The 17323-nt window shown below is 41.1% G+C and overlaps 3 protein-coding genes across 5 annotated transcripts; 1 reads left to right on the forward strand and 2 right to left on the reverse strand.

Annotated features, from left to right (window-relative positions):
- Nucleotides 1-2754: 2754 nt before the first annotated feature.
- Nucleotides 2755-9357, reverse strand: snap47 (synaptosome associated protein 47). Of its 3 annotated transcripts, none has more exons than XM_069692218.1 (5): nucleotides 9266-9357; nucleotides 8419-8940; nucleotides 7777-8279; nucleotides 7347-7471; nucleotides 2755-4678 (listed from the first exon to the last, which is right to left on the reverse strand). In XM_069692218.1, the coding sequence occupies exons 2-5, from the start codon at nucleotides 8913-8915 to the stop codon at nucleotides 4532-4534; spliced, it is 1272 nt and encodes a 423-aa protein (XP_069548319.1). In that variant the 5' UTR covers nucleotides 8916-8940; nucleotides 9266-9357; the 3' UTR covers nucleotides 2755-4531. The 3 variants fall into 3 exon arrangements, with proteins under 3 accessions (XP_069548319.1, XP_069548318.1, XP_069548320.1); XM_069692217.1 differs by lacking the exon at nucleotides 9266-9357 and adding an exon at nucleotides 9070-9259; XM_069692219.1 differs by lacking the exon at nucleotides 9266-9357 and adding an exon at nucleotides 9047-9259.
- Nucleotides 9358-9403: 46 nt separating this feature from the next.
- jmjd4 (jumonji domain containing 4) lies at nucleotides 9404-12324 on the forward strand. Its single transcript, XM_069692216.1, has 6 exons — nucleotides 9404-10010; nucleotides 10578-10743; nucleotides 10824-10949; nucleotides 11056-11323; nucleotides 11491-11637; nucleotides 11729-12324. The coding sequence occupies exons 1-6, from the start codon at nucleotides 9755-9757 to the stop codon at nucleotides 12065-12067; spliced, it is 1302 nt and encodes a 433-aa protein (XP_069548317.1). The 5' UTR covers nucleotides 9404-9754; the 3' UTR covers nucleotides 12068-12324.
- Nucleotide 12325: 1 nt separating this feature from the next.
- iba57 (iron-sulfur cluster assembly factor IBA57) lies at nucleotides 12326-15700 on the reverse strand. The gene is made up of 3 exons (XM_069692220.1): nucleotides 15231-15700; nucleotides 13078-13427; nucleotides 12326-12975 (listed from the first exon to the last, which is right to left on the reverse strand). The coding sequence occupies exons 1-3, from the start codon at nucleotides 15569-15571 to the stop codon at nucleotides 12584-12586; spliced, it is 1083 nt and encodes a 360-aa protein (XP_069548321.1). The 5' UTR covers nucleotides 15572-15700; the 3' UTR covers nucleotides 12326-12583.
- Between the last annotated feature and the right edge of the window lie 1623 nt (nucleotides 15701-17323).

A 17323-nucleotide genomic window follows, 5' to 3' on the forward strand; every position in this document is an offset into this window, starting at 1 on the left:
AACCATGTGGTGTGCTTCTGGACTTTGGGACTTCCAAAAATCCGACTGTTTATCACTGAAATCAACAAAAATAAATGGCCCTCAGTGAAAACATATTCAGCTGTGTTATAAGAACGCTTCATGTCAAGGCATCCCTTTCGTGTTTTGCACGGTGCTTTCAGTGTCACATCTTTCATGGTGGGCTGTGTTTAATATAAGTGATAAGTTCAGGCTAACTAGGACCAGACTGTTGAATGAGGCTGTCAGTCGTCTTTCCAACCCTTTTATATAAGGCTTCTTCCTGATTCCTAATTGAGTACTCAGCGACTTGCCAAACCAAATCTGGTCTACTGTTGATATGAAGTAGTCCCGCCTTCTGGTGAGAGCAATCCGACAGAGGTGGTCAGCTGATGCCAACAGTCTTGGTGCCAACAGGATGTTATAATACTAGAGGGTATAAAGTGAGCCACTTCCCCACAACAGCAGGCACAGCGGCTGAAACCGTAATTAACATCCGTTTCTAGTTTGCATTTGTTTTGATTTTCTCTGTTGCAATTTGTCACATGGGAGCCGACTATGAGGGGCGTTGCCTGATGACTTTTTGTTAAAGCTTAGTTAAAGTTCAGGAAGGTCATTTCTCCGGCTGAGTTTTCCTCCAGATGATAAACCTAAGTGTTTTCCATCTCCATATGTGATGGTTTTTTTGGGGGGGCTTTAGTGGTCATTTTATGTCAGGACATTTTAGTGAAATGTTCTCATGATCATTCAGTCAATCGCTTGTTACAAACGCTCCGCTTGCCTTTGAAAATATTTCCAAGCCAACCGACTCGAGCTCGTGTTAAAAGGTGATTAAAACCATTACTACCATTGTCATTTGCAAGAGCCAAAAAAAATCTCAAATGACGAAAACTACTTTTTACACCAAAGTTCATATGCATCATGGAGATAAACTGTTGAAATTTACACTGCACTTCTTCAGAAATGCTGATAGAAATGTTTCTTTTTGCATCTTTAGTTTTAAATGCTAATTCTGACAGTTCCCCTGGCTAGATGGATACCAAAACACAAATTAGAATAAACATGAATCCTGCATTAATCGATTTTAGGAGAGTTGGGGAACAAAACAACAACATATGAACAAAATGCTGGCATATTAGGAAGTTGATATGACGATCTATTTAGCTTAATTACAGCAAATATTAGCATTTACTTGTTAAATCACCCAGATTTTCAATATATGGGTCTGGCCATGCTCTATTCAGGATTGTTTCCAGTCGTTGCATCCTAGTGGGTGTCGACCTTTGGTGAAACTATCGAAACGGCTGTTAACCAAACGGCATTGACCACCATATGACGTATGTTGTGCGCCAATACTGACCATGCTGTGAACAGAGACCCTCCCACAATGTGGGCAGAGTTTAACACCCTGTCCATGAATTACCATTTCAGACTTTGAAAAAAAAAAAATGTTTAGGCATTTTGGCATTCAATTCCTTGATTTTTGCTTATATTGCTACAACTGTTCATATTGCTTCATCTAGCTCCACCACCGCCGCCACAAACACTTGAATTTAAGCTCATCGCACATAGCCGCCCCCCACTGGTTGCTGAATGGTCCGCCCTTTAGAGTAAAAGACTGAGGCCATGAGCAATAGGCGGGCGGAATCAGGCTAGCATTCAGCGGCATTCATTAATACACACGGACCAATATGAATGAACATTATTTAACTTATTTAAATTGTATTGCCAATAAGTTATTACAGACTTTAAATGACCGATAAAAAAGGAATTCATTTAGTACTTACAACAGCAGAATGAAACAGGTGAACTTCCCTTATAATTTGTATCCAGTGTCAGGATGACTTTATTATCAGCTAAAATAGGCACCGAAATCCTTTTTAAACTTGGTACAGATAACTCCGTTTTAACCAATCGCTCATCACAAGTTCACAGTGAAAACAAACCACAATAAAATTACAGAATCACAATATATATGTCAGTCTTTTACAGATAATACACATTTAGATTAGTATAAGTCTTTAGCAAGGCATATACAGTAGATTTACATCTTAATATGAATTATTTCATCTATAATATTTCAAAACAAAGAGCGGGGGATATTTCTGTTTTGTGTTTTCAAGAGCCCCAGTACTTAGTTACACATTTACAGTCTTCTGCTATACATATAATGATGGAACATTTTGGAACATTACTTGATGCAATACAAAGCAGTAATATTGAGACATGCAACGTTAAGCCACAGGGAAACCATGTCCAGGGAGGATAAGTGACACCTGAGAAAGACAAGTTGGTAACAGGACACAAATGGTTGTAAAAAGAAAGAATGGCAGTACATCAGCAGGGACACAGTAATGTGATGACACAAACCAACCTTATCTAGTTACCCTAAGCTATATTGGAAAACGTTCATCAACAGGATTAAATTAGGTTTACCCTTAACTCTTACACCTGTCTTTAAATAACAGCTGCGGAAACAACATGCAAGTTTCTTTTCATAAGTTTGTGCAGTTATTTAATTCACTAGCCATTTCCTGCTTCTTTTCTGAATGTCTATTTTGTTCGTCTTTGTAGTTGTGCAACTTCTAAACCGCGGCGTGTCTCCTCTGATACAGAGCTTATTTCACCGGAGTGCGCATGACATGCACTGAGGATTCAAGCTATTCGCCCGGCTCTCACTCAGGTGACACGACCAATCAGTAGGAGTTACCTCAGGTGAACCAATTCACTAGAGCAGGGGTGTCAAACATACGGATGACTTTGCTAAGTGTGAAAATTACAGAAAGACATAAAGTGCATTTCTATGAGAATATGGAGGTTTATGAGTACAAACGTTTTGTAATTTTTTTTTTAATCGATCCAGTAATTGCTTCAAAAACAGCGTAAATGCGACGTCTGCTCCGGAGGCAGAAGCGCTCGCTGCTAGGGAATCTGCAGAGGAGAGCCCAGGCAGATAAACAGTGGGCTGATGTCTGAGTTTTTGGTCTTTATGTTTCTAGTTTATTGTAGAAAGACCTTTAAAATAGGGTTTATCATCCAAAAACCATCACCAATGATTTAAACATAGAGAAATATTGTCGTTATGTATGCGTTATTATGCTATGATTTTACTGGTCTGGCCCACTTGAGATCAAAGTGGACGGTATGTGGCCCCTTGACTAAAATGAGTTTGACACCCCTGCACTAGAGTATCGTGATTCTTTATGTTACTACTTTTAACTCGCCACGCTGATTTCTGAGTTGATATTTCATTTATTATTCACACCGAGTTGTGCAGTAACAGCTAGCAGCTAACAGTTAGCCCAGGATCTAGCTTGTTAGCATCAGCGCATGAACCAGAGAGCTGTTGGTTAGTTCAAATGGCCCCTGGAAATCGCCAGTTTCCCGTTCACAGTGAATAAATACATGTTTATCGCTAACTGGTAATGGTTCAACTTTTCGCTTACTACCAACAGCTAACTGTTGTTGCTCACAACTATTGCATCAACACCTTTTGGCCTGAGACGAGCCCGGGTGCTTCAGAATGAAAACACCAGCGATTCAGCTTTGATTCACTCCATTATAACAGTACTTTATTTAACTTTATTATTAATTTTAGTATCTTATTTACATGTGATGTGCATTGTTTTTGGAAAACTTAACTCATGACATACATAATCTCTAGATGACTCATTGAACTTTTCCCCATGGCCTCATTTAAAAAAAAAAAAAGTAAACAAAAATTTAAATAAATAGTCATTTTAAACCCCAATGCTTTAAAATCACAATACATATGGACTTAGCACCCAAGTATCGTGAGAGCATTAAATCGGTTAATAAGCATATTGTTCCAACCCTACTACCGTGTGCTGAAACCAGTGAGGGATGAATATTTTTTTTCCTCCTCAGTGATAATCACCTGCTCATCATGATGTTATTGTCAGTTTTGAGAGTCCTCCTTCCTTTCCACAGAATTTTATCCTTATTCTGACTCCAAAATGTGAGAAGGCAGAAATCTTTTTTTTAGGCTGTAGTCAACTGGAACCGAAGTAAAAAGTAATGGTGTCTGCACTTGCAAGATATGCAATAGGAGGGTGGGTATTTATTCTACAAATCTCACATGTTTGGATTGTTTTAAATAAACTAATGAAATAAATAAAAAATTACAATTTTACATTTAAAATTACACAAATTCTTAACTAGTGTCATGTAAAAATATGACCAAAATTTGTGAGCCCACATCTCACCTAATTTCTAAAAAAACAAAACAACAAAAAAAAACAATCACCGCTTTCTTCGGTATGTTCTTATTTAAAGTCACTGATGTGCAAATATCAGAGATTTTGGTGAATGTCTTTAGCTTTAAGTGAACATTGCTGCACTTTCACAGAAATCACTGACACTGACCTTAAACCCATGAGCTGATACCATCGAATACAACACAAATCTTGGAAATCCCCAATGCTGTATTTCAAACCATACCAATTCCAGGAGGCTTACAGTGCATTTCTTCGGAGGGACACGGCGACCACATGCGTCTCTTGAACTGTCGGGACTACAGCAGTCTTTTCATGCGGCAGGTGTGCTTCTCTACGTTCATGGTGGCTCGGTCCGTCGAGCTCGTCAGGTCGTCCAGAACGTCATCCTGCCGCTCCAGCTCTGTCTCGGCTTCCAGGGCGAGGTTCTTCAGCTGCATCAGCATCTACACACACACAATCCAATAAGTACACGCATGTGGAGACACACACACACACACACACACACACACACTCATTTGTTTAAGTAAATACACTTAAGTAGAAGACATAGTAGACATAAATAACTAAGGAACAAAACGGGAATAAAAAATCTATTAAATAGTAAAAGTGCACCACAGACGTGCGTTTCAGAGCGGAGCATGTGGACCATATGTGAACGGGCGTAAAGATGGGGTCAGGGAGTTGTAAAGCAAGCGAGTACTAGAGAAAGAGTGATGGCTTTAATTCAGAGTTCTTCCTCTTCATTTTGCCAACAAAGACACCACCTTGTGACTTAATGTCTGCAGATCAGAAGGCGACATTATAGTTTAACACCAACTATGGTGCAATAATAGTTATTCATGTTGCTGATACGATAATATTTCATATTAAGGAGTGAATGAAACTTGAGATACACAGAGAAAAGTCGCGGCTTGTCTCCGGGGATCGGTGATATCATACAATACTGTTTGTTTTCTACTTTCAGTGGGTTTAAGGAACTATACAGTACATGCATGGTTTAACATCTGTGTACGTTATGGTTAATGGAACAGCTTAAATATACTGCAACGTGCCAAGCAAAGCCTAATAAACACTCACTTCAAACCCCACCAGCATGGTTTTCAAACTAGTATTATGTTATGCTACACATGCTCTCTCACACACACTGACATAATGTCAGTTTTCACTGGCTGGTATATGTGGATATTTTAACTGAGCACAGAGACAGCTCCAGGCAACAGTTTGAAAAACAGATAGTATGTCAATACACACCAAGGAACAACTGCATTCACTCAATTAGGTCTGTGACTTTACAGTTTCAACTGGGACGACAGGACTGAGTCACACCTTACAGTTAACATTCACAAGAGTTTTGGTGCGTCGTGTAAAAACACATGAATATTTGTATCTGCTGCTCATACAATGGCAGGCGGACTTAAGTCGTGGCGAAACCCCCGAAAATGAAACATTTAGGCTACAACTAACAGAAAAATGAGTTAAAATTCACAGTCATTTCAAGACTGAGAATTAGTATGCAGTACACACACACACACACACACACACACACACAAAATGATCTGAACCAGTTTGTGCTGTTAACAAGTAGGATTTTTCAACTTCTTGACAATAATAATTGTATAAAACTGCTGAGACAAACGTGAACGTTTTCCGCAGCACAGACGGGACATGAAACTGCGTGACCCGCTGCACAAGTTGTCCCACGGTCGATTCTAATCTTAACTTGAAGTCCATTAAAAGCAGGGTGTGTGCAGAAGGATAGGAGGAAGTCAAAACTGGCAGCCTTTGAAATGTGAGCCATTATCAGCTGTAGACAATAAGCAATTTAAAAACACAATAGACAAGCCAGGCTTTATGATTGGCTCACTGCTGCTACTGCTGTCAGATTTATCTGAACTATTATGTTATTATGTGCAATCATTTCCTACATTCTAGGCATAAAGTGAAGGAGAATAACTTTAGTTATTTATGAAGGGTGTACATCAAATAATGTATCATGAAAAAGGACTTTTAACATTAACATAATGCTGCAACAAAATTGAGTCATTAGTCTGCTACTAAATGTTGAATTCGTCTGCCCCAATATATTACATTTGAGAATCATTTTTAAATTTTAGGTTTCAACTATTGACAGTAACCTCTTTATCCTGGATATTGCACGTTTTTTTTCTATTTGGAAAATTAAGTTTTTGTTTTCATCTGCTAAATGCACCAAAAGTAAGAGCACAAATGGCACTTTTTCACTCTCAGCACCTCTCTTCTTCACCCTTATAAAAAAAAGCACAATGTTACGATAACCTTATCAAGAATACTTATTTAGGTTAACTGTTTATGTAAAACGATTAATAATAACAAGTATATCTTAAGGAGATGTTTAGACTGTTAAACATTTATCAGTATTTGCCTTACAATTTTATTATAAACCACATTCGTAAAAGTGTTTACAATAATTCTTTAGTTACTTTTCAGCAGGGAGAGTTAATATTATTGCGTCTTCCCCTCTATCCGGCAAGCTATCAGATGATCTTGTGTGCTGTAGACTAGCAGTCCTTCACTTATGGCAATCCTGTTATTGAAGTGAACTTGCTATAGTTAAAACAAAAGTAGCTTGCTGGAGGTTTTACATGAACTATCTCAGTCTAAGCAACCTGCAACAGTGAGTCACACATGAAAAAAATTGTCCGAATCACAGGCCTGAATTTGCGTCACTGTGTAGGTCTTGCCACCACAGACCGTGTCTGTAACAGCTCTGTGCCGCGAGGCTCTGAATGGAAAGACATTGTCGAGTCTGACCAAATCACAGACCGTGTTTCTTTTCCTCTCTTAAAACGAGGATGGACGTCGGTTTGTGGTCTCACCAAATAACATTTTAAACATACAGGATGAAAAATACAAATCATTACAGTGAATTGTGGTTTGGGATGAAAATATGTGTTTCAGAAACCATATGATTATTTAAGATAACACTATTTTAGGCCATCTGTTGCCTGCACACATGGGCTAGTTATTTGTATTAACTCTTGTCTTGTACTCCCAAGTTGTACATACAAACATGAAAAATCTTGATATTGCGGTTATATTTTTGCACAGGCGATGGGAATCCAACTTTCTCACCTGTTTGAGCTCCTTGGCCTCAGCCTGACTGACAGATGGCTGGAGGACATGCACCTGCAACTGGGACAACTCTCCTGCTGGGACCTCCAGCGGGAGCTCTGTCTCTTGGCACTTCTGCATTAAACCTGACTCCATGGGTGGAGATGGTGAAAAAGTGCAGAGTGCATATGTTGTTTATGAGGAAAGCAGACAGTAAACTCTAAAGCACAGCAGCTGAGGCAATAGGGATGAAGTGACTCATCAAAAATACATTTCTGCCCAACAGAGACACCAATAACCATGATGAAATGTTTTTACATGTGGCTGCACTGTTATAAATATGTCAAAGTGGAAACATGGACCTTTACTGCCACTTAGTGGCCACATTCATACCAGGCATGTAAACAGCAGTGAATTAACAGAGCCTCCGTTTATTTGACCTGTATCTTACCTTCATTCCAGCTTGTCCCTTCTCTGTCACATGGAGATGAAACTGGAGTCGCCCTGAAAGACGTGTACTCGCTGGTGAACTCCACCTTCTTCTTGTACTGCATCTCCAACACTGCCATTGCTTCTGACATCTTGGCAGACAGGAACCTGTAACATATATCTGGCTTCCCGATAAAACGCTGTCTGACGGTAAGCTCGTAGGGACTGTGCACCCTAATTTCGTCGATTTCATTTCGTTCAAACCGATGAAGAAGTTGGCAGTTAGTGTCTCTCGCCTCCAGCGAGGACACCAACACCAGCAAACATCCGGGCTTCAAGTCTGAGTCTCCACCTTTGGACACTACTGCTGGAATGCTCGAGATCACCTTATTTCTACCGGACCCCTTGGCTGCAGAAGCAGCGGCTGCAGCTCTTGCAGCATCTTCAGCCTTGGCCTCCTGCTGAACCTTCCAGGGGAGTTTGCCAAAAGGCCACCAGGGCGGAGACTCCAGTTCTGACAGAAGTCTGCAAGACAAGAGAAATTGATGTTACTATTGTATTAAGCACGTCTTCTGCTTGGTTAAACAAGTCAACAGCATAAGCCTGCAACATGACCAAGACATGAGAAAACTCTCAATAGGCAAAGACATTTTAGGATAATTACTTGTCAGCCACGCCCAAGTCAGAATCAATCTTCTCCAGTCCCTGCATCATACTGTCAAACTGCTCTCCCTGGTGGCTGAGGACACTGCCGGTGTCCTCCAGTCGTCTCTGGGCCCCTGCCACCAGGTTGATCAGCTCCCTACCTTTAGAGGGCTGAGACTCTGCCCCGCGGGCCTCCGAGCTGGGAGAAAGTAGGCGTTCTCTCCAGAAATGCTCCAACACATTATAAACCACCACCCTGTTGGGCTTCAGGGAACCGAACCAGTGTTTCACGTTGCCCTCTTCCAGCACCGTGAGAGTGCTGAAGATGAAACTTGACGACTCCATCTTGATCTGCATGATCCGTGAGAGGCGGAAGCTGGTGAGGCTCTCCTTACTGTGGTTGGAGACGAAGCGCACCATGGTTCTGGTGAGGGACAGAGTTCCGTTTTCCCACCGCTTCTCCGAGTTGATGTAATAGGAGCCCGGCCAGCTGTGGATGGGAACGTCCCGGCTCATTTTGGAAGGAGATGCACAGGTTCACCTGGAAGAAGGACACGTGTATAATACTGTACACGCACACAAACAAACAAACACTGGTGCTGCTTTAATCTATAATTGCAATCCCAAAAGACGTTGTGGTGAGTGACCTCTGTCCTGATGGTGGACATACTTTATACACGGTGTGATCCAGGCGGCAGATGGGCTCAGTTGAGGCGGCTTCAGCTCTCTATCCAGCTGACCGCATTACGCGTGCATCGTTACAACGTTACAAACCACTTAACACCCCCCCCCCCACTTCCTCTTGAAAAAATGATAACCGTCCCACATAACATTAGTCGTCAACATTGGGCTGAGCATTACGTTACCTCGTAGCCTTCCTAGTATGTTGTGATGTTTACTGCGGAAGTGATGTCACACCCGTGTACGGCTGTATTCACTGTCCGTGTTGAAAACTCTGCTGTCAGAAAACAACACGTCAAGGTTCAGAGGGAAATAACTGTGGTTGGGAATGACAGCGGTCGTCGAAGTAGTTAAAATCACGTGCATTGGCATTAAATAAACGGATACTTAGTACGTGTAGTGACAAATCATAAACAGGAACGGTATTTTCCAGTATGCGCGTCGTTCAGGAACCTGCAAGTCCTCGGGTTGCAGTAAAAATGTAGCGACCTGTTGTCAGCATAATGTTCGTTTCGTGGCCGAACCGGGTTTCAACTCTCGACAGAAAAAGTGCCAATATGGACGCAATGTAATGGCAAAAATAAGTCTCCCCGCTAGCTTTCACCTCGCCGTTTCCCCGCTAACCAAACGCAGCTGAGGAAGCTCACCAGCGAGCCGACGCGTTGTTTACCATCATGGACAGGGAGGCGTACCGTAACTACAGCAGCCTGGTCAAAATACCGAGGCAGCAGTCCTACGAGCAATTTTGGTCCTCCCATTTCGTCGATTACATCGACAGAGAGCTGAGCTATTCTACGTTTTTCAAGAAATATTTGCTTCCCAACCACCCGTGCATGTTTTCAAGAAGGTTCACGGAGGACTGGAAGTGTCGGAAACAGTGGGTGACTGAAGAGGGGAAACCTCATTTCCAGAAACTGCTGCAAGAGTTTGGTAAATAAGCCTCTTACTCCTTCCTGCATCGATTACATACTATACATACTAATGCCGTGTTTTGCACTGTCAGGTGTCATGTAAACTGATTTTGTATTTACCTCCGCTATGGAAGTTATGTTTTGATGTGGTTTGTTTGTCCTGTTTGTCAGCAAAATGATAGAAAAAAACAACAACTTGTTTTAATCAAACTTGGTGAACATGGGTGTAGCATAAGGCAAGGTAAAAAAAGCCATTCAAGTATGGAGGAGATCTGAATCACGGCTCAAAGTTCAGTGGTGACAAAAACACAGGCCATTCTAGAAATAAGATAACTGTGTATCACAGTCTACATTTACAGGTACCAGTAATCCTCTGAGATACATGTTTACTTGCTCAAACGTAGTTCAACCAGCAATTGTTATTACGCTTTCAGGGCCAGTGCTTAAAGAGAGAACCGGAAGCGGTACATATACAGACATACAGTAGAGTGGTTGCAGTCGTGTATACGCATGTCATAGACGAGCGTAGTGTTGGTCTTGAAGGAGGTCTGCGCTCTCTGATTTGTTGTTATCCTTTTATTCACAGACGAGACTCCTGTTCCCGTTGCAAACTGCAATTCAAAGGAATATAATGCCAACCCTAAACAAGTTATGCCTTTCAAAGAATTTATACACTACTGGAAGGAATACATCCAGAATGGAAACTCATCGCACAAAGGATGCCTTTATCTGAAAGACTGGCACATGTCAAGGTATTGTAGTAATACGCTAAAGATGTTTACACACTGTGCAAAATAGCTCATTGACGACGACTTTTATATATTCTTTGCAGGGACTTTCCAGAACATAATGTTTACACCACACCAGTCTTCTTTTCTTCTGACTGGCTCAATGAATACTGGGATACACTTGAAGTGGACGACTACCGGTTTGTCTACATGGGACCTAAAGGCTCATGGTATTGAAAATTAAACCCAATGTTGGTAAAAAAAAAAACCAAAAAAAACCTCCGTTATCTAAGTTTTAGATTTTTCATACAATCCAATGCTTTCTCATGTCACCAGGACACCGTTCCACGCTGATGTGTTCCGCTCCTACAGTTGGTCTGCAAACATCTGTGGCAGGAAGAAGTGGCTCCTGTATCCTCCGGGTCAGGAGGACTTTTTACGAGACACTCACGGCAATCTACCTTATGATGTTACGTCAGCCGAACTTAAAAACAGAGGCCTTTTTCCACACTCTGAAGAAGCCTGCCAACCTCTTGAAATTATTCAAGAAGCAGGTGAAATAATTTTCGTGCCCAGTGGCTGGCATCATCAAGTTTATAATCTGGTAAGAAGTACAGAGACAAGGATATCTACACAGTTGAGTTAAAGCAATATGATACATGATGGTATGTTTTATAATACTATGAGAATTATCTTTTTATCACAGATGTGAGAACATTAATATCGACGTCATCATTTTGTAATCCTGATTAAAATTTGTTTTCCTTACAGGAGGACACCATCTCCATTAATCATAATTGGTTGAATGGGTGCAACGTTGACATCATGTGGCAGTTCCTTCAGAATGAGCTGTCATCTGTTCAGAAGGAGATAGACGAATGGAGAAGCACAATGGATTCGTGGCATCAGCACTGTCAGGTACTGTGCTCTCATAATGCTGTCGGCATGTTGTCCAAAAACACAAATATGTTAAATGCATCGGTTTATTACTGGGTGCGTTTCCCCTCAGGTCATCATGAAGGCCTGCTCCGGTATTGATTACGGGGAATTTGCCTCGTTCGTGAAGATCATTGCTGACAACCGAATGGCTTTCTTGAATGCTTGCTCCTCCGGGGATTCCTCCTCCGATTACTCACGACATCTCTCCGAGACCTTCACCACGCTCGGACCTTACCATGCTGCCTTTGACCTCCAAAGAGTGGCGCACGTAATTGAATGCCTCCTGTGCAATGAGGACTTCAAGAGGCTCGATCATTCGACATTGACTTTGCAGCCGGAAACCATGTTACAGCGTATTCGAGACACCATACAGTCCACAAGAGGGCAGCATCTCCTTTACCAGGAATAATACTGTATGTTCAATGTCTGGGCAATGTTACCGCGACCTGGAAACAGCTTGAATGCAATGTTCCCATTTGTACAGTGTGATAAGAGGATGATAAAGGAGTTACTGCACCTTTGGCATGAGATGAATCGCAAATTCAAATGTTGCTTGTGAATGCCTGGAATTTGTTTTTGCACTGAAAGATAAAACAGATAAAAAAAATACACCAAGGAATTTTTGCTTTGCAATTTTTTTTTTTATACATTAAATAACCACTAATACCACATCATGATTGATACACCTTTTTATATAGAGCTTCAATACATCTTTGAAAGAGCAAAAATCTGTGATAAATAACACTGAAAAATTTAGGAAAGTCACTTTTAGGTGGGAAAAAAAACTACTCTCAAAAATAGAGGAGTGCTTCGCAGCTGTTGAGCAATGACAGTGTAACATACTGTTTCAGGGTTCTCTCTATGAGAAGTCTTGTCAGATCTGATGCATGTCATATTTTCACGTAGCTGTAAAACATCCTCCTCTTCAGTTGATTTTCTCGTCTTTGGGCCACCAGTCTGGCACCGAGGCCTCAAGTGTCACTGTGGCGTCGTCACAAGATTTGAGCGTCAACACCTCTTTGGCGTGCGCCGTGCGGATCAGGCTGAGACCCAGATCTCCTGCCCCGGCGCGGTGCTTCCCAGCTGGCTTGCCCGACTGCGTTTGCAGCGCGGCTCCTTCCTCGAGGTCTGGCGCTGGAGATGACAAGCGCACTGGCATCAGGCGTTTCCGAACCACCCCAGTGTGATGAGTCCTGGCTGTGAGCTCTTGGCCGATGTAGCAGCCCTTGCTGAAGCTGATGCCCTGCATGTAGACGAGATTTGACTCCAGCGGCAGCGCCACCCCGGGAGGAAGGTCGTTCACTCCCTCGGGAAGTCCTAGACGACAGTTTTCAAGAGCACGTGATTATGCAAATCCAGACATCTCAAACCATTCATTTTCTAATAAAAACGGTATACTCTTTTATTAACTGGTCATACCTATGGCATAGCGATGTCTCTGATACTCCTCTGTATCTCCTTTCTGACATGATGCAATGATATCCAAGGGGTCAACTTGACTTTGCAACACCAGTCTCCAGCCCATTAGCAGAGTTCGAGGATCAGCCTCCCATACCAGAGCTTTTTCGGGGGAGTTAAGCTCAGGTTTCGTGACCTCTTGATTTGGGCTGTTCTGCTGGGAAAGCACAGCCCACACAGAGAGCTCTGGACAGGGGCTAATAATGACCTTTCTGCGGAGCTTGTACACCTTCAGGTGTCTCAAGATTGAGTCTTTAACCATGCTGTCACACTCCAGGAAAACGCCGTGTCCTCCCTCTGCTTTGTTCAGACTGAAAGAAAATACAGCAAGTTGAGAGACTCATAAAAAAAATAAAAAAAAAACTCTACCATAAAACCACCACACTGGTATTTTTACTTATATTTTAGCTGGTTAGGTGTTCCTAGGTGGAGCTATGATGGGAAACACCTGGGTCACCACAGTGTGCTAGTTACAACAATACAGGTGTCCTATTAAAAGCTGTCTTAACGTAAAATAACTCGATTCAATGAATCGGGTTGTCGGTCCATCCGTCAACACGAGTGTGTATTGGGCTGTCAGTTTCGGATTTCTACATTTCCTGCAGTAAAGTAACTGTTCAAGTGTTACTCTTACTTTACTGTCAGATATGCACAATCATAAACAATTTTAGACATACATATGTCATTTTCAACATACAAAATAACTAGTAAAATGGTGTTTTGAATAGCAAGAGTTAGAATTATGACAAGTAACAATGTTATGTCCACAGCGTATTGGGGGGAGGGTATCTGCAGAGAATTCATTTTCTCAAACCATACAGGACAATTTAATCCTTAAATTTATCACAAACATTCAAGATTTAAATCACCAATATAGTTTTAACTGGACAGGAAGGGTGTGAAAAATCTGTATTTTGAAAGTAGTTGAAGCTGCCATACAAATGTAGGGGAGTGAAAAGGACACTATGTCCTCTCTGATATGTGGAGTGGAAGTATAAAGTGTAACCAAATAGAAATATTCAAGTAATATATGCACGCGCGCACGCACAATATCAAACCAGACCATTTCAAATTAAAACAATTTTTAATTGTTTCAAAAAATTTTTTTTTTACAAAACTATGACAGGCACCAGACAGTGACATTCCATCAAGAAATGTTCTTATTTATCATAAAAATAATACATAATTGTGGCTTCTTGTTTTACTCGAAGATGCATTATAAATTTCATAAGAAAGGAGGTCTAATGACCATAAATAAATAAAAAAGAAGAAGTGTAAAACCTGTGTAAACAAATTGTAATGAAGTTGGCTGATGAGGTTTGACAAAAAAAAAAAATGCTGTGATGAATTTTCCATTATGCCTTACAAGCACTTAAAACAGACCGGGTCATTTTTGACCCAGGAGGATGACAGGTGTGACTATTCGCTGCTGTTGGAAAATATGAAATGGTTTCAAAAATCATTTCTGACTACAATATGAGAGACACCAGTCTGTGATAATCCATCCAGAAATGAAAACGTTATTTTCGCTACAATAAAAAAAGAATTCACAATTTTCTTTTTAGGTTTGACCAAATGTTTTTGGTGAATTTTCCATTACGGGACTATAATGTCTATAATGTCCTGTTTGAGGACCGTAGCTCTCCCTATTGTGTCCGCAAAGACCGGATCAAGGTTAAAATAAGCAACGGTACTTGTGCAAATGTACTTGAGTCACCTTTTATCCCCGTTTAAAATCCAGTGATAAAAGAATATCTGTAAATGAGAAAATCGACATGATGAATTGTGCTGCCTTAAAAGAGAGAACAGTTGACCGCAGAGAGCAGGGAGGGCTCTGGAGGAGGGAGCTGGAGCGGACTATCACTTGTGACCTGCAGCTTAGATAACAGCGCTTACGTTGACTTTCTCAGATCATGACAGTGCTGTCTGTCTATCTGTCTGTCCGCCTGCCTGTCTGTCTGTCTCTCTGTCTCTCACTTCTTGCCACACGTTAGCTCTGGTGCGCACTTTTGTTGTTTGCAGAGCGGAAAAGGAGCGAGGAGGAGAAGGAGAGACGCAGGTCCAAATTACACACACACACACACGAGTGTTCAAAGGTCGTGACGAAGTCTCACCTGTACAACATGATGTCATAGAGTGTCCTCCCTTGTACGTTGAGCATGTGGGAGTACATGGCTGTGCGCTCGGGCTCCTTCAGCAGCTCCATGTCGTTGGTTATAATCCCCTGAAGAAACGGGCTCGTGTCTCGGCCCTGGATTTTGAGCAGGGTCCTGTGCGGAAGGTGATAGCACACAAACCGTCCCGCGGCGCGTCCTCGGCTCCCGGTGTCCTGGCTGTACCGCCGGACACGGATCCCCGCTGGTCCCGGAGCGCAGCGGGGAAGCGTCGGGCGCAACCCGGCGCGCTTTCCGGCGTTAACAGCGAGCGCTCCCCGGACGAGGCACAAAACCCCCATGGTGTGTTGTCGCACAGGCGGGAGCGTAGTGAGTCCTAAATTCAGCGACTATGTTACTGTTAGTAACAGCGGACGGCTACATAAACTAGGACACCGCAGCTTTCCGCCTCAGAGGGAGCTCCATTTTGAAGTCCCACAATGCTTTGCTCGATAATACTGGAGCACGTGGGTGAGACGGCACTGTTTTGGGTTTAGACTTTTCTGCTCATGAGGAGTCTGTCGCCTTACTTTAAGGTAGAAAAGAAAAAAAATACTCCAAATACTGCTTTATTAAATTGTATATGCTTTACATAATCATCAGCGATACAAGAAATACGTGGTTTAGAGCTGCAAAAATGTATCAATTAATTGTTGATCAACTGAAAATGAATTGCCAACTGTTTCTATCATGAATTAATCGTTTTAATTATTTTTAAATTAAAAATACTAAAATTATCTGATTTCAGCTGCTAAAATGAGAATCTTTTCTGCTTCCTTTGGTCCTTCGTGAGAAAAATAAACTCAATTTTTTTTTTTATTTGTGGACAGTTGGTTGGGACAAAATTTGATATTTTCAGCTGCTGGGAAACATATTTTGCCCATGTTCTGACATTTTAAAGACCAAAACAGCTAATTAATTAATCAAGAGAATATTTCACAGACAAATCAGTGTTGAAAGTCATTGTTTTTGCCACCCTGATGAAATCCCCTCTCCTTTGATAAACAATATAAACAAATAATCCAAAATAATTAATGTGATATCCAAATACACCATCTTGTTAAAAGCTCTGTAGTTGTATCATTTCAAGAAGATAATTTTTGTTATTTTAACAAGTTTTCTTCTTACATCTTACATCACTCTGCAGTTTTTGTAATGTCATTATGTCAAGAACCTTGTTATCATTATTATTTCAGAATATTATATTGAGGAGGTTTAGAAAGGCGGTGAAGAACTGGAACTGAACTGAATAATTATTGTATTGCTATATAAACAAACTATGACAATTTAGGGTCACATCAAAGGTCACTTCTGGAGTGCTTATGTTAGTGTTAGGATTACAATTTACTTCGCTTAACTCATTTAAAAAAAAGTTATATACAACTTTTAGCTGTTTATATCAAAGCCAAAATGCCGAACAGGCGTTATAGTGACTCATGCCTCTCATCGAGGCTCTAAACTTTTACTGCTCAGTAAAACTTTACAGATGAAAAAGTAAAATGAGCACACAAACACCTGTAGTTACTGAACAATGTGTGTAACTAATTAGCAGGTAAAAGATTCCTAATGCAAAAGTGTGTTTCCAAGAAAACAGATGAAAAAGAGCTCATAAATGAACACCAAATGTTTTCATCCAGGATACGAACGCCGAAGGCTCATACAGAAAAATCCAAGCGACAAGAAGCAACTGTCCAGACCCGCCATTTACATACCTTTATTTAAAAAAAGAAGCTCAATTTAGTTTGACACGATGTCTCTTTCTAAAGTTCAGACAAACACGCATTGTTTTATCTGTTAATAATTTGTTGATGAGCATCATGTGTGGAGCGCCTCTGTGTATTCTAAGCTGCACTCCACATCTGGTGCTACTTATCCTAAAATAAATTGATGGGAAAAATGGGCTTTCTTCTCTCCACAACTCAGTCCTCTGATACATACATTAAGCCTGGTTTTACGAATAAAAGTTTATTATGTTTTTTTGTTGTTGTTGTTGCTTCAGCTGATTCTTTAAAAGTGCTGTTTTCTCCCTTTAACTACATTTTCCCTTATTTAAG

The sequence above is a fragment of the Brachyistius frenatus genome, unplaced genomic scaffold, assembly GCF_029030835.1.
Source record: "Brachyistius frenatus isolate BFR_SWC_R1_liver_20210118 unplaced genomic scaffold, ASM2903083v1 Contig_12, whole genome shotgun sequence".
In the NCBI taxonomy this organism is placed as follows: domain Eukaryota; kingdom Metazoa; phylum Chordata; class Actinopteri; family Embiotocidae; genus Brachyistius; species Brachyistius frenatus.

Excerpts from the sequence above, each read along its gene's own strand:
- snap47 (XM_069692218.1), bottom strand. The coding sequence starts at position 8,915 with ATGAGCCGGGACGTTCCCATCCACAGCTGGCCGGGCTCCTATTACATC. Across the intron at positions 8,280-8,418 it reads GACTTGGGCGTGGCTGACAA|ACTTCTGTCAGAACTGGAGT; the intron begins GTAATTATCCTA and ends CTTGTCTTGCAG. Across the intron at positions 7,472-7,776 it reads AGGGACAAGCTGGAATGAAG|GTTTAATGCAGAAGTGCCAA; the intron begins GTAAGATACAGG and ends CCATGGAGTCAG.
- jmjd4 (XM_069692216.1), top strand. The coding sequence starts at position 9,755 with ATGGACAGGGAGGCGTACCGTAACTACAGCAGCCTGGTCAAAATACCG. Across the intron at positions 10,011-10,577 it reads GAAACTGCTGCAAGAGTTTG|ACGAGACTCCTGTTCCCGTT; the intron begins GTAAATAAGCCT and ends TTTTATTCACAG. Across the intron at positions 11,638-11,728 it reads CGTGGCATCAGCACTGTCAG|GTCATCATGAAGGCCTGCTC; the intron begins GTACTGTGCTCT and ends GTTTCCCCTCAG.
- iba57 (XM_069692220.1), bottom strand. The coding sequence starts at position 15,571 with ATGGGGGTTTTGTGCCTCGTCCGGGGAGCGCTCGCTGTTAACGCCGGA. Across the intron at positions 13,428-15,230 it reads TATGACATCATGTTGTACAG|TCTGAACAAAGCAGAGGGAG; the intron begins GTGAGACTTCGT and ends ATTTTCTTTCAG. Across the intron at positions 12,976-13,077 it reads GAGACATCGCTATGCCATAG|GACTTCCCGAGGGAGTGAAC; the intron begins GTATGACCAGTT and ends ACTGTCGTCTAG.